The sequence below is a fragment of the Dama dama genome, chromosome 17, assembly GCF_033118175.1.
Source record: "Dama dama isolate Ldn47 chromosome 17, ASM3311817v1, whole genome shotgun sequence".
Lineage (NCBI taxonomy): Eukaryota > Metazoa > Chordata > Mammalia > Artiodactyla > Cervidae > Dama > Dama dama.
The window spans coordinates 40,734,795-40,750,705 of NC_083697.1; the positions used below are offsets into that span (position 1 = coordinate 40,734,795).

General features: G+C 39.0%; 1 protein-coding gene across 10 annotated transcripts in view; it reads left to right on the plus strand.

Annotated features, from left to right (window-relative positions):
- Positions 1–215: 215 nt before the first annotated feature.
- The window catches only part of SNCA (synuclein alpha), a 150,079-nt gene continuing 134,383 nt past the window's right edge, over positions 216–15,911 (plus strand). The window contains exons 1-4 of one of the 10 annotated variants that reach the window (XM_061164753.1): positions 1,362–1,514; positions 2,640–2,735; positions 2,858–3,003; positions 10,667–10,708. In XM_061164753.1, coding sequence (XP_061020736.1) covers positions 2,883–3,003; positions 10,667–10,708 — 163 coding nt within the window. In that variant the 5' untranslated portion in view covers positions 1,362–1,514; positions 2,640–2,735; positions 2,858–2,882. The other 9 variants (XM_061164758.1, XM_061164756.1, XM_061164763.1 and 6 more) reach the window with 9 other exon arrangements.

The following is a 15,911-nucleotide window of genomic DNA, read 5'->3' on the forward strand; positions in this document are numbered from 1 at the left end:
AAGGATCAGAGAGAGGGGCAAGCTTCAGAGAAAGCCTTTTTTTTCCGCCCTACAAAAAATAAGCACAATACAAAGGAACAAAAAACATAGAGCAAAGATGCATTTTTCCGTTACAGGTCTAAAAGCAGCCTCCCTACCAGGCGAAGAAAGCAGAGGGAGTCCGTGAGGGGAGGAGTTTCGTTCTCCATTCCGGTGTGATCCAGGAACAGCTGTTTCCCCTCCAGCTCTTAAAGGTGAAATTGTGTTAAACAGTGCAAAAATTGTCTCGAACCCCTTGCGTGTGTCTGTGTGCCGGTGTGTGGGATGGGGTGGCGTGTCAGCACCGAGGACAACGCGAATTCGAAGTCAGGAAGGTGAGTGGTATGTGTTGAGAGAATCTCCCTTTTCAGAAGGCTCTGAAAAAATTGGATATACTGGTTCAGGAGAATCAATCACGCTGGATATGTCTCTTCCATCTAGGCACCTGCATCTGGAAAGTAAATCCCATTCTGAGAATGAAAAACCTTACAGCCGTTTGGTTTCCACGGCTGGGGAATATTTATTCCTTGTTCCACTGATGGGAAAAGAAAACAGCGTCTGGCAGCCGCTGATTGGTGGAAAAGAAAATGGTGATAGTGGGGTGGAGAGAGGATTTGACTAGCCTCCTCCTGCCTCTCTTCAACCTGTAACTCTTCTTTACTAGTCTCCTCTCCGCCCGCGAGACCATATCGGGCTCATGAGAGGTTAAGAGTAGGCCTAAATCTGGGGGATATTTAAACAAAAGCATCGTTAACCTTTTGTCCTACGACCGTTAATCACACTTCATTGATCCGAGGGAAACGTGCTCTTGGCAAAGCAGATGTGAGCACGCTTCCTAGATTGCCTGTCTCTTTCAGCAGCTCCTCGAGAGACTGGCTGTGTCTTTGGTGGTCGACCTGTCACACTCCCCGCTTCCCGAGGCTCGATCTGACGTGGGGGTCCCCGCGAGGAGCCAGCGGGAAAGGCGGAGACAAGGGGTGGGGGCGGGATGATGGGAAAGAGGGAGAGACTTCAGCCCAAGCCTAACACTCGGGATCTCCATGAGAGCTCCCGTGACCCTGAACTCGAGGTGAGCAGCAGAGCACCCCATCTTCCAGTCCTCCAGGTCCAGGCGGGAGTTGGAGGTTCGGTCTTCCCCCACCCCCATCCCCATCCCCATCCCAGGAGAGGAGTGAACTGCACGCGGCTGGGAAAGCGGCGAGCGCCAGGAGAGGGGCGGGGAGAGGAGCTGACAAATCAGCCGCGGAGGCGGTGAGAGGAAGGGGAGGAGGAGGACCGCGGAGACTGGAAGGAGCGGGGGCGAGCGAGCGCGCGCGGCGACGCGGGGTGAGGTGTGTGCTGGCTCTAGAGCGGACCCAGGGGCCGAGCCGCGCCTTTAGCATCCTTGGCGCTCTGCCCGGCTCCCCCCGCCCCCCTCCACCCTTCCCTTCCGACCTTCTGCCTTTTTCTCTCGAATCCGCTCGTGCGGGGGACGAGGACTGGCAATTCGACGGCAGGTTCGTGGGTTTGCCTCCCACGCCCCCCGCCTCCCAGCGCAGGCTTGCGCCGACAGCCGCCTCCTCTGGGGACCACCCCTCTTCTGGCGCCACCTGCACCTTTCCTGTGCGCTCTTTATCCTCTCTCTTCCCACTTAAATAACCTTTGGGAATTGTTCTTAAATTTTGTTAAAGTGGGGGTGGGGGAGAAACTGGAGTTCCGAGGAGCCGAGGAAATCTGGTAAGGGCTTGTGGAGCTAACTGGGCAGCTTTGGAAGGCGCGAACACCAGGTGGGAGGAGTCCTTGCGGACGCCCGGGGGCGCGCGCGAGGGGTCGGGGGGCGGCGGTGGGCGGGCTGCACGGAGGACCGGCTGTAGTCGAGTCTCTCTCCGAGGTGAGTACTTATCCCGCGGGTGAGCTTGAGGAAAGTAAATTGACCTGTTTTCCTCCCGCTGCGATTACTTCCCTCTTCTGGTCCTCAGAGGCCGAGAGGTCTGGATTCTCAGGGATCAGCTTTTCCTTTGGGGAACGCGAGGATGCTCCAGGGAGTATGAGTATTCAACTTTTGTTTGTCGCTGGCTTTAACCGCCCCCCGCCCCCAGTCCGCCCTCTCTGGGAAGTAAACAAGCTGCGTTTGGCAAATCGTTAAGCCGGAGCGCTGAGAGGGCGAGTCAACAGGTGATAAGGGGTTAACAGGTGCGGCGCCGGGTGGGGGGCTGGTTCCGGGAGCTGAGAACGCCCCCACGGGCGTCTGGCGCGCCTCCCGAGGCTTCCGCGGGTGTGAACTCGCGCCCTCCTGCACGCTCTGGGTTGATAGCCCAGGGTCGGGTGCGTGGTTGGGTGTATTAGAGCGGAGGCGGTGGGCTCGCAGTTGGCCTGAGGTTCAGCCACACCCAGAGTGAGTGGTTCCTTCCCTGCCCTACTCGTGATTGATCGGTTAGCTGCCTTCTGGAATTTACGCGTGTCCCTGACCCCCTGCCTCAGGTCCCTTTCCTTTTCCTGTGGTGTCTTCTAAAACGCACTTCTAACTTACACTGTCACCATTTGGACCCTGGGAAGTTAAAAGAGGAGTCTATCTTTTCGTGCAATTCCACTTCGGAAACGCGTAAGAACAGCTCATGTGATTCATCCTAATCCATGTTTAGGCGGCTAGACTTTATCCAGCCAAGATGGATGGAAGATGCTAAATTTTTAATGCAAAAGCTAAGAAAAGCCTCCTTTGTCCAGTGGTTGAAGTGGAGGTACGCTTAAGATGATCTCACTCTTTTGAGGATTCTACTGATCTTTCAATAGTTTTTACTTTGGGTGGTTCTAATTTCGTTTTTTACGCTGAAGTTCTCAAAGTGTATTTTGTGCTCTCCAGTGTGGTGTGAAGGAATTCGTTAGCCATGGATGTTTTCATGAAAGGACTTTCAAAGGCCAAGGAGGGAGTCGTGGCAGCTGCTGAAAAAACCAAGCAGGGTGTGGCAGAAGCAGCGGGAAAGACAAAAGAAGGTGTTCTCTATGTAGGTAGGTAAGCCCTGAACGCCACTTCGGTATTTATTTGGGATTGATGGGTTAGGATGATTGATGCTTTAAATGCTGGTGTTTCTCACTTGATTCAGTTTTGCATCTCCACTCCTCAAAGTGATGGGCTGAATCAGAGGTGTGTGTAGGTAGGTCAATGTGTGTATGTGAGCTAATATAAAAAGTGGGGCTATTTTGTTTTTCCAGACTATTTAATTTTGCAGTAATATTTAGGACTTTGTTTCTTTTTTAAAATGAATGTTTCTAGCATAAGTTGGGTTTGCCTGGTGGCTCAGAGGTTAAAGTGTCTGTCTGCAATGCGGGAGACCTGGGTTTGATCCCTGGGTCGGGACTCTGAGGACAGTTTTAAAAACTCTGTCTTAGAAAATATTCAATAGTATCTTAAAATCAAACTCCTTCATGAGCTTTTGATTTATCTTCATGAATAATATATGCTAATTTCAGTGTATCCTAATTTAAAAGTAAGATGTTGATATAATCTTGAGATATGTAAAGAGAGACCTACTGTGACCTTAAAATGGAAAGGACAGACAAGTCTTTGGAGTTACTTCTTGTGACCACTTAGTAAGTTGGGAACTAAGCTCAAGAAATTGCTTGAGGGCTGGTAATACCTCTGAGACATTTATATAGTTCATTTATCAAATGATACAATAAATTAGATGCTTACTGTTTTTCCTTGTTTATAAATTCCCACATCAGAGTATTCTTGCAGTGAAGTGAAAGTCACTCCATCCCATCTGACTCTCTGATCCCATGGACTGTCCATGGAGATTCTCCGGGTTAGAATACTGGAGTGGATAACCTTTTCCTTCTCCAGGGGATTTTCCCAACCCAGGGATTGAACACAGATCTCCCCAGGGATCGAACCCAGGTCTCCCGCATTTCAACTGGATTCTTTACTGGCTGAGCCACAAGGGAAGTCCAAAAATACTGGAGCGGGTAGCCTATTCCTTTTCCAGAAGCTCTTCCTGACCCAGGAATCAAACCAGGGTCTCTTGCATTGCAGGCGGATTCTTTACCAACTGAGCTATCAGGGAAGCCCTACTCTTTTTTTTTTTTAATCTTGAACTGTGTTAGGTTGGGTGTTGTTTCCCAACTCACCTGGAATTCTTTGGGTGAAGAAATAGGCATGCACATAGACACACACTCATCTATAGGGATACAAACAGGCACATGAGCATACATTCACCCACTGCCCATTCTGCCTCTTCTTTTTCTCTTCTGAGCTAGGTCACATTCTCTGGTAGCAGGTGTAGCAACAGTAGCCAAAGGATGAGTAATAAAGTGGAGGATGAGCATAAGGGATTGTGTAGAATACTCTGTCTATGTCTGTGGAGTGAAAGAAAGCTATATCGTCTCTTTGATATAGATGGGCTGGAGAAAAGTTATACTTGGAATGATTTTTATGAATATTTCTCATATTTTTTCTCTTGTTCATAGACTTTTTATTTTGGTTTAATCTTACCACAAACCTCTAGTTAAATTACTCTTTATCTTAAAATATATTTTCAGAAAATCATTGGATTAAAAGATGTTACAAGAGGGAAAAGTCAATGAGTTAATCTCGGTTTTTTCCTTGTGAAATGTGGATTGTATCTTTTTAGGTGGAATTTGGAATACTGAATCAGTGACATTCAGATAATCAGTATTTTTATATTTGTCCTCAGTGTTCCAGGTTGTCCAAGTGCATGCTTTGTAACCATTCCTTGATTTCAGTTACTTTATAACTTAGTTACTTTTAAGATTTTTTTAGTAGGATAATATTGATTTATTAGATTTGAATGAGCCCAAGAACCACTGGCTATTAAATTAACACATTGCTGTTTTCGAGGTAATAAGCAGGATTATCATCTGGAAAACATTGTACTTGTTTTCATTTTCAGCCATGAGTTTGGGCAAATAAAATGACTTAATTTTTAGAGATTAATTCTGTTATTTTGTCTGAGATTATTATATGAAATTTCAATTTGTTTATGTGCAGATAACACATTTATTTTAAATGTGTTTAAATAAACACATATTATTTTAAAAAATAATCTTCAGTGTTTATTATGGTATTTAGCAGAGTGCATTCTATATACTATTTATCACTTAATATTTTAAAGTCAGTTAAAAGTTGAACACAAATACGTAATTCAGGATGAAGCATGACCTTGTGAAGTTATAGTACTACCAGGTGTTGGCAAGCTTTTTCCGTAAAGGGGTAGTGAGTAATTTTAGGGTGTGATATCTGTTTCAACTGATCAACTTTGCTCCCCTGAAGTGAAAGCAGCCATAAACAATAATTAGGGTGACTATGTTCCTATAAAACTTTACTTACCAAAACAGCTGGAGAGTTTATTTGGCTCATAGGCTATAGTTTACTGACTCCTGATAAAGTAGGAAAAAATGTAGATTTAATGTTAAACTTAAATTCCAGTCCAGACTATACCACTTTTTACCTCTAGGATAATGGGGAAGGTACTTAACATATCTAAGCATCACTTTACTCATTTGTAAAAATACAATTTGAATAAATGCAAGTACCTTGCAGAGTTCTTGTGAGAACATCATAATAAAGCAGAACCTATAAGTAAAAAGGCATACTTTTAACAAATTAAAGACTTAATTTTTATAACAGTTTTAAATTAACAGAAAAATTGATATATAGAGGTTTCCCATGTACCCCTCCCCCCACACACGCATAGCCTCTCCAATTACCAACATCCTTTACCAGATGGTACAACTGTTATAGCTTATGAACCTACATTGACACATCATAATCATCGGAACTCTATAGCTTCCATTAAGGATCACTCTTGCTGCAATATGTTCTGTGAGTTTGCACAAATGTGGAAATGGCAGTCCACTCCAGTATTCCTGCCTGGAGATTCCCATGGACAGAGGAGCCTGGTAGGCTGCAGCCCATGGGGTCACAAAGAGTCAGACACAACTAAGTGACTAACATACACACACATTCATCATTATAATATATAGAGTATTTTCAGTGTCCTAAAAATCCTCTGTGCTCTGTTTATTCATGGCCTTCTCCCAACCTCTGGCTGTCACTGATCTTTTTCTCTCCATAGTTTTGCCTTTTCCAAAATGTCATATCAATGGAATCATATATTATTTAGGCTGTTGAGATTGGCTTCTTTCAATTAATAATATGCATTTAAATTTCTTTCATGTCTTTGTATGGCTCATTTCTTTTTAGTGCCAAATAATATTCTGTTGTCTCAGTGTATCATAGTTTATCATTCACCTCCTACAATCTTGGAGGTACTTGGAGGGCATCTTACTTGCTTCAAAGAGTTGGCATTTATGAATAAAGCTGCTGTAAACGTCTATGTGCAGGTTTTTGTGTGTACATAAGATTTCAGCGCCTTTGGGTAAATATCAAAGAGCACAACAATTGCTGGGTCATATGATAAAATATGTTTAGTTTTCAAAGAAACCATCAAACTGTCTTCCGCAGGGACTGCACCATTTTGCATTCCTACCAGCAATTAATGACAGTTTTTGTTACTCTACTTCCTTGACAAAATTTGATACTGTCAGTGTTCTGGACTTTGGCCATACTAATACATATGTAGTGGCATTGCACTGTTATTTTAATTTGTATTTTAAAACTGGTGACATAGGATGTGGTGCATCTTCTCAAATGCTTATCTACCATCTCCACATCTTCTTTGATGAAGTATCTATTAAGATCTTTGGCCTATTTTTTAATCAGGTTATTTGTTTTCTTATTGTTGATTTTTAAGAGTTCTTTGTCTTCTTTTTCAGATATTTCATAAATATTTTCCTGTCTGCAGATTGTTTTCTCATTCTTTTGAAATTGTCTTTCATAGAAGTTTTTAATTTAAATGAATTCTCACTTATTAATGATTTAATGGAGTGTGTCTTTGGTGTTATAGCTCAACAGTCATTGCCATACTTGAGATTATGTAGATGTTCTTCAATGTGATCTTCTAGAAGTTTTATAGTTTCACATTTTACACTTAAGGCTGTGATTCATTTTGGATTATTTGCTTGTGAAGGGTATAAAGTTGTATAAAATTATTTTTTTCATGTAGATGTCCAGTTCTAGCACCATTTGTTTAAAGACTATCTTTGCTCCATTTTATTGCCTTTTTTCCTTTGTCAAAAATCAGCTGATTACATTTATGTTTGTGTATTTCTGGGCTCTCTTTTCCAGTCCCTTGATCTATTTGTTTATTCTTTCACCAATATCATTGTGTTGATTATGACAGCTTTGTAAGTAGTATCAGTCCTCTAACTTTGTTCTTCTTCAATACCATTTTGGCTATTTTTGATCTTTGCCTCTCCACATAAACTTTAGAATCAGTTTGTCAATATCCACAAAATTACTGGGGTTTTACTTGAGATTGTTGCTCAGTTGCTAAGTCATGTCCAACTCTATGACCCTATGGACCATGGCACAGTGGGCTGCTCTGTCCTCCACTATCTCCTGAAATTTGCTCAAATTCATGTCCATTGAGTTGGTGGTTCTCTCTCTCTCTATATATATATGTGTATGTATGTATATATATAACACGGAACTGTAAAATCAAGTTGGGAAGAGCTAACATGTTGTTAATATTCTGTCTTCTATCCATGAATGTGGAATATCTATTTATATAGTTCTTTGATTTTGTTATCAAAGCTACATAATTTTTCCCATATAGATCTTGTATATATTGCATTAAATTTATGCCCAGGTATTTTGTTTTTGATGCTAATGTAAATTATACTATGTTTTTAATTTCAAATTCTGCTCGTTCATTACTGGTATATAGGAAGGTGATTGACTTTTTAACCTTGCATCCTGCAATCTTTCTATGATAACTTATCAGCACCAGGATATTTTTTGTTGATTCTTGACAGTTTTGTTTCATCTTTCCCAGCCAGATATCTTTTATTTCCTCGTCTTACTGCAATAGCTAGGGCTTCCTGTATGATGGTGAAGGACTAGTGAAAGGGGATGTTATTGCCTTGTTCCTGGTAATAAAGTTCCTAGTGTCTCACAATGAAATATGATGTTAGCTGTAGACTTTTTGGTAGATACTTTCTATCAGGTTGGGAAAGTTCTCTATTTCTAGTTTACTGGGAGGGTTTTTTTTTTTATCACAAGTAGGTGTTGAGTTTTGCAAATGCTCTTTCTGCATCTATTAATATGATCATGACACTTGTCTTTTTGAGCCTGCTGATATGAATTACTTAATTGACTTTCAAACATTGAATCGGCCTTGCATACCTATGATAAATGCCACCTGATTGTGATGTGTAATTCTCTTAATGCATTGTTGTGTTTGATTCATTAACATTTCATTGAGAATTTTTGTACGTGTACTTTTATATGTAGGAGCCATGGTTATTATTGTCAAATAAACTCCAACAAGGCTGCTTGGTGGCTCCAGTGGTAAAGAATCTGCGCCAAGCAGGAGACCTGGGTTCGATCCCTGGGTCAGAAAGATCCTCTGGAGAAGGGAATGGCAACCCACTCCAGTATTCTTGCCTGGAGAATCCCACGGACAGAGGAGCTTGATGGGCTACCGCCCATGGGGTTGCAAAGAGTCTGACAGGACTGAGCGATCAGCACACACACACAAACTCTGCAGCAGAATAATTTGTCAATGTATTTTCTTTTGATAATTTTATCCTTCATTATAAGAACTATTATCAATAACTAGTTTGAAAGATTAGAAGTAACTAGGGAAAATTTTCCTCTTTCACTTATGGCTGAAGAAGTTTAGCACACTGTTTTCTTAAGCCTCATGAGAAAGTAATCTCATTCATTTATAATATACTTTCAGTAGCTAGCTTTTAATGCTAATTGATGAACCACCATAATCAATATTATTTTTGTTTTTTTCTCCTTTTGTGATATCTTTGTATACAAATTTTCAGTCAACCTACTTCAATTTAATGGACCAAAAATTTCTCAATCAAATCGTTTAGAAATTGTAAGTTGAGAGTGAAATTCAAAAGCAAAAAAAAAAATGCAGTTCTCTGCCAAGTATTCTAACAGTAAAGGCAAGAAAATGACCTTCAAAACTCTTCCAGTGAGATCCTGCTCAATAAGTAGCAGTGGTCAAGACTGTGGATTGATGTCAAACTCCCAAGTCACAATTTGCTTCACCTCCACCATACTGAGATAGTCAACATGACATGCACAACAGCATAATTGAGTCCTTGGCAATGCCCAGGCATCATTTCTGATCTTCTCCACTCTGCAGCTTTGTGAAGTCATAAGAGACAAGAGGGGAATGGATGTGGGCTACATCAGCTTAGGGAAGCCATCAGATCTAGGGTCTCTTCAGCTTTATCTGTTATGAGATCTACTTATCTATAAGGTCTATCTGTCTATCACATTACTGGTGACATACCACTGGGCACGTATTTTGTAGCTTTATCTTTTCATTTACAGGTTACTTATCAATTAAAAGTTAATCATCAGTAACATACTACTAAACAATTATGAAAACCGAAAACAGGTAATTGGTTTGATGCAAAGAAACTCATTAAGACATTCTTGTATGTTTGGTTCAGGATACATTCCATGATTCAGCCGAAGATCAAATTATCAGGTACAACTGAGGCAGAGAGAATATACAATTGTTAAAATATATTTTTACTAGTTGTTTTTAAAAATAAGGTGTTGAAGGAGTGGCAGGTAGAGAATGATAAATATTCATTTCCCAGTTTTTCAGTCCTAATTTCCTTACATTCTTCTCTGATAGAATTACTTTATTTAGCTTATAGGGTAGTTTTCAAATGAATTTTCTTTTTGTTGTTATTGTCTCCAAGATCATTAAAAAGCTGTATGAATTACACTAATAAATCCAACATTAGAGAGCTGATGAATAAAATTATTCACAAACTTAATTTTACCAATACATATTAATAAATTCTTTGTGTAAAAGTTTGGTAATGGTCAAGATTTGGGGAAAATTACTATCTTGCCCCTTCTCGAAGCTAGCATCAGTCATACTTCAGTGCTAAAATACTGTATTCCTTCTAAAGATTTGCCTGGTTTCGTAGAAACAATATGGGCTTAGGGTCACAGAGCCCTTAATTTGAACATGCTTGTAGCTGGTGACTTCAGACAAATCATTTAACTTTAATTTGTAATTGCTTCATGTGTAGTAAAATGGGCATGATGTGAAATGGGGGGTTATTACAAACATTAAATGAAATGAAAAATGCCTTTTTCATAATAGATGTTCAACAACTATGAATTCCCTCTCTCCTTCCCCCATCCATTTGTGTTCCATGGATTAAGTAATCTTTCTTTGTATTGCATTTTAGTAGAGCTTCTGCAGTTCTGAATCCAAAATCACCTTCCCAGCCAGACCCTGTGTTTTCTCACCTTTTCTTTTTTACTTTCTGTAAGTTGATATGTGAAGTGGGACACAAGGGTTGAAAAGCTATTATTGTGTGCTAAAATCTTAATTGGAGCATATCCGGTTAGCTTTGCTTTGTTGCATTTGTTGTAATGGTTACTAAATTTCTTTGTTTTAAATTTTTTGCTCCCTGAAGATATCTTTACATGTGGGTTTTTGAAGAGTGAGATATTATTTTTCCATTAGATGTATTTAAAAGCTCATTCGCAGTAAAGGTGACTTTGAAGCTTATGGTTTGAATTTGTTTGTTTTTGTAGGATCCAAAACCAAGGAAGGGGTAGTTCATGGTGTGACAACAGGTAAGCTTTGTGGAACTTATATTCAAGGATGATATTGAAAATATCTAGTAAGCAGGATAGCCCCAGCACTGATCATTCAGGATGTAAATATAAATAACCACTCTGCCCATAGAGGAGCATTCTAGAAAACATCAGCTTTGTTTAATCTTGATTCTTTATTAAATATTTTAAAGTATGTTAAGTATTTGTTATAAGTAAGTAAAACACAGTGTTTGTAACTGTCAAGAATGATGACTGAATTGACTAGTTTAATTGTTTAGCTTATAGTGGTGTAACATTTGAGTGTTCTGATCAAATTAATGTTCTGGCAAATGATAGGGGAATATCATATAAGGACTGCCATTTTTAAAGAGTTGAATGAAAATTTTCTATAGAGTACAATGAAATATTCTGACACTAAAATATGCAAATTATAATATCTCCTTGATTCAGAAGACATTTTAGGAAATACTCTTGGGATGATCAGTAAATTATTTATTGTGTTTATCTCTGTTTGACCTAATTTCACCCAAATTTTGAAATTAGGTCTGTAAGAAGATTACAATAAGGGAATAGCAAAAATGATGAAAATTATGATGGTGATGACGAGGAAGAGGAGGAGGATAATGATAGAAATAGAAAAATCACAATTTAGCAACTTTAATCTATGGACTTGCTGTGATTGAGTTTTATGTTTTATGTACTCCAAGCTTTCTGACAGGCATGATAAAATAAGATATAATCATATGATCAGATAAAAAATATAACTCATATGATGAGAAAGCAGTAAATATGGCAGGGCCTCAGCAAAGTAACATGCTTCTATTGCTAAGTTATAAAACAGATTTTGAGAAAATCAAATGGGAATATTAATACAGTATTTTGGTTAAGGCCACAAACACTGAAGCCGGACCTCTTTAGTCCAAATTTCTTCTTACCCCTTACTAGCTGTGTGACTGTTCTGCAAGATTCGTTACCTCTGTGTGATTCAGTTTCCTCATATGTAAAAGAATTCAGTGAATGAGAATATAAATAAATACCTAGAATACTGAAGGCAAATAGTATGTATTATCTAGGTTTTACTTACTATCATTTTCTAGTGAATCTATCTTGAGCCACATTTTCGTAGCTAGTGCAGAAAGGTATTTATATGACTTTTATACATACTTTTATACATACTATATAGTCCATGGAATTCTCCAGGCCAGAATACTGAAGTGGGTGGCCTTTTCCTTCTCAGGGGATCTTCCCAACCCAGGGATCAAACCCCAGTCTCTGGCACTGCAGGCTGGTTCTTTACCAGCTGAGCCACAAGGGAAATCCAAGAATACTGGAGTGGGTAGCCTAGCCCTTCTCTAGCAGATCTTCCTGACCCAGGAATCGAAGCGGGGTCTCCTGCATTGCAGGCAGATTCCTTGTCAACTGAGCTCTCAGGGAAGCCCTTTTATACATACTTTTGACTAAAAAAGTTAGAGTATAAAATCAAAACAGGGAGTTCTATGGTGGCCTTGTGGTTTGGATTCTGGGTTTTCACTGCCATGTCCTAGGTTCAACCCCTGTTCAGGGAACTAAGATCCCGCAAGCCACGTAGTGCAGCTGAAAATAAATAAATGAAAAACAACCCTTTGAAACTAATTCTTCTAGAAGCTAAGTTAAAGTATGCAACTTACATTTGCTCTGTTGGAATTCAGTATATATAAACTGCCCTGTAGGGACCTTCTATAAATGGCATTTTATAAAGTATGATTTTTGTAAGAACTAGTTATCAGACAGTTGTAGACCATGCTATATGAAGAGAGTCTACTTGGATTAACAGCTTTTGATTATAATAGCTGAAGGAGAATCCATATGGATGAAAAAGCGGATAAGCATGTTGCAAAGTTTAGAGCCTGTGGTAAAAATTAGAGAATAAGCTAATATTACCATCCAGTGGAGGCTGTGCAGATGGGCCGCAAGGATAACTATTGACAAAGTCAGAATTTTGAGTTTTTTTTAGAATGACAGAATGTAAAGATGAGTTTTTGAGGTGTTCGTGTGCATGAATGCGTACACACTTGGCCTGGTACAAGTGACTGAAGTTTTGTACTATAAGGCAATATTTTGCAAATTGTTTCTGAAGAACAGCAGCCTGCCAGCTAATGTTTCCATGGTTTTTAAATGTTTGGAAACTTTGCATATCCTGTCTTCCTTTGAGCATATTAAAGAAACTGAGCTGTTCTACAGTAAATAAATTTACATAATTTAGTTTAACCCAGGATTTCCAAAATTAATTTGACTTTCTTTCAATAGTTGAAAAAAATGAAAGTCACTCAGTAGTGTCCCACTGTTTGTGACCCCCACGGACTATTCAGTCCATGGAATTCTCCAGGGCTGAATACTGGAGTGGGTAGCTGTTTCCTTCGCCAGGGGATCTTCCCAAGCCAGGGACTGAACCCAGGTCTCCCACATTGCAGGCAGATTCTTTACCAGCTGAGTCACAAGGGAAGCCCTGTCAACAGTTACTAGAGTTCAATTCAACTAGTGTTCCCCGGAATACTATGGAAAATCCTTCTAAGCAGGGAGACCGTGATGATTTTGGTATGGGCAGTGTTTACAGCCATTGCACCAGTCAAAGACTTGCCTGGTGGCTCAGATGGTAAAGAATCTGCCTGCAATGTGGGAGACCTGGGTTCGATCCCTGGGTTGGGAAGATCCCCTGGAGGAGGGCATGGCAACCCTCTCCAGTATTCATGCCTGGAGAATCCCAATGGACAGAAAAGCTTGGTGGTCTACAGTCCATGCGGGCAGAAATGTCGGTATAAGTAATCTGGCTATGAAAATTGCAGTAGAATAAATCAGTTGCAAAAAGGGCCATCCCTCTCTCATATCAGATAAATTAATTTGTGGAGTAAGTTATTTCATGTAAAATTCTAAATTCATATTATAAGGGTAAATAAATGTTTAAGGTAATAACCTCAGTAGTTAATCAGAGAGAATTGGTTGTTTTTTATATATGACCTAAAATGTTTATCATGGTACAAAATAAATGCTACATAATTGTTATTTACTTTGTTATTACTCTTAAAGCAGGGAAGGGAGAAATTATTATTAAGTACATAACAATATCAGCTAATGTTAAAAGAAAAATTTCCACAAGATTCATTTCATTAACTATTTTGTAGAAATACAGACTTTAGTAAACTTAGGCCAGGCATTTTCTACCTACAACATCCAGGGAAAATTAATCCTCCCAGTTAGATAATCTGAAGATAAAATCCAGAAAACTCTACCTTAATCCCTGGCTTTTTGATCTCAGGACATTATTATTTCAGTTGTCAGTACATCACTTTATAGGAAAATATGAGAGAGCACTTAATCTGGGCTTATGGAATGACATGCCTTTGAAGGTATTAAAAAACTTAATTTGATATAAGCTGACTCATTCTCATTTTTTCCCTCATGAAAGTGTGATATAAAGAAACTCCTATTGTTGGAGATCTACTGCAGGCTTTGATTCTTACACACAGAAACTTGTTATACAATAATGAACACAGTTAATTTCCAACATGTTACATTTTAAATTTCCTTGTTAAAAAATACAAATTTTTTGTCCTCATATCTGTACTTTGTATACTAATTCAAAACTATATCTTAATTTTGTAATTTTTTTTTAATGTTATAGGCTAGATTTACTGTCCTAAAAGTTGGTGCCACATTTCCTTTGTGGAATTGTATTGTTAACTTAATTAGAGTCAATACTTATTGAAATTAATGTATAGATTACACATATACACAAAGTTGCTTTTAATGTACTCAAAATTATTTAATGAGTGTTACTATGAAATAATATAAAGAGAATATGATCTATGGTTTTGATCAACTCAAAATATACCAGTGGAGGTGGGTAGACATACTGGGAAATCAATAATTATGGTGCAAATAAGAAGTTCAGTAGTAAAGATATACCTACAATTTTATGAGCACAACAGTTGTTGGGAAAAGAGGCTATTAACATGGAATTTAACTTTTGAGGTGGGTTTTAACAAAGGGGTTTAAGGTCAGTAAATTATCTGCTAGATAAATCAGTTCCTACAGAAATCTTAAAATATGTCTATCAGGGACTTTCCTTGTGGTGCAGTGGTCAAAACTAAATGCTTCCAATGCAGGGACCTGGGTTTGACCCCTGGTCGGGAAAGATCCCACATGCTGCATGGCACGGCCAAAAAATAAAAATAAATTAAGAAAATAAATAAAATGGTCCACCACTGCTATATGTAAATCCTACCATTTTGTAATGTAAATAATTTGCTTATTCTTACAGTGGTAAAATCTAATCAATTATAATAAACTACAAAGTGCATTTTACTGTGCAGTTATGTGCATTAAAAAAGTATGTATATAAATCTAGAATTATAAAAATAAACTTTCATGGCTGGCAGAAGAAAAATTATGAATCTTTAAAAAAGATCAAAATTTATTTTTGTCTTTGAGATTTTATAACAAGAAATGTTCATTTTCAAGTAAAATTTTCTACTTGTGTTCTTAGAAAAGAAAAAAATGAGAACTTGAAGCCCATAATTCACTATTTTTAAAGCATCAACATTCTGGAAATGTTTAAAAACATGAGATTTTTAGTACAGTTTTTCACTGGCATTTAAATTGAACTTTGCATTGAGTATAGCCATGACTAGTTGGTAGGCATCTACCACATCCCCAGAAGTGGCAAATATCAAGCAATACCTGCGTGAACTCTTCCTGCTTTTAGACTCTTGGGGCCACTTTCATTTCCCCCTATTGTCTACACTGAGGAGTGAGACTCGTTTTCCTTTTTTCCTTACCTACCTCCTCAACTTCCATGACCTACATACTGTATTCAAAGCCCAATTGTTTTGACCACACTATTACTATTTAGTCGTGTCAGACTCTGCGATGCTATGAATAGTAGCCCACCAGGCTCCACTGTCCATGGGATTCTCAAAGCAAGAATACTAGAATGGGTTGTCATTTCCTTCTCCAGGGGAATCTTCCTGACCCAGGGACTGGCCCCTCCCAACTGGTGAAATGAAATCTGTACGATAATCGGGTGACTAGCACATAACACTTAACAGCTCACATAGTACAACTCATTGAATTTCTCAGAAAAGAAGGCAAACATTACATATAGATAAGAATGCAAGACCCACAGGCTTTATGAGTGTAAATGTTATAAGGATTCAGTTCAGTTCAGTTGCTCAGTTGTGTCTGA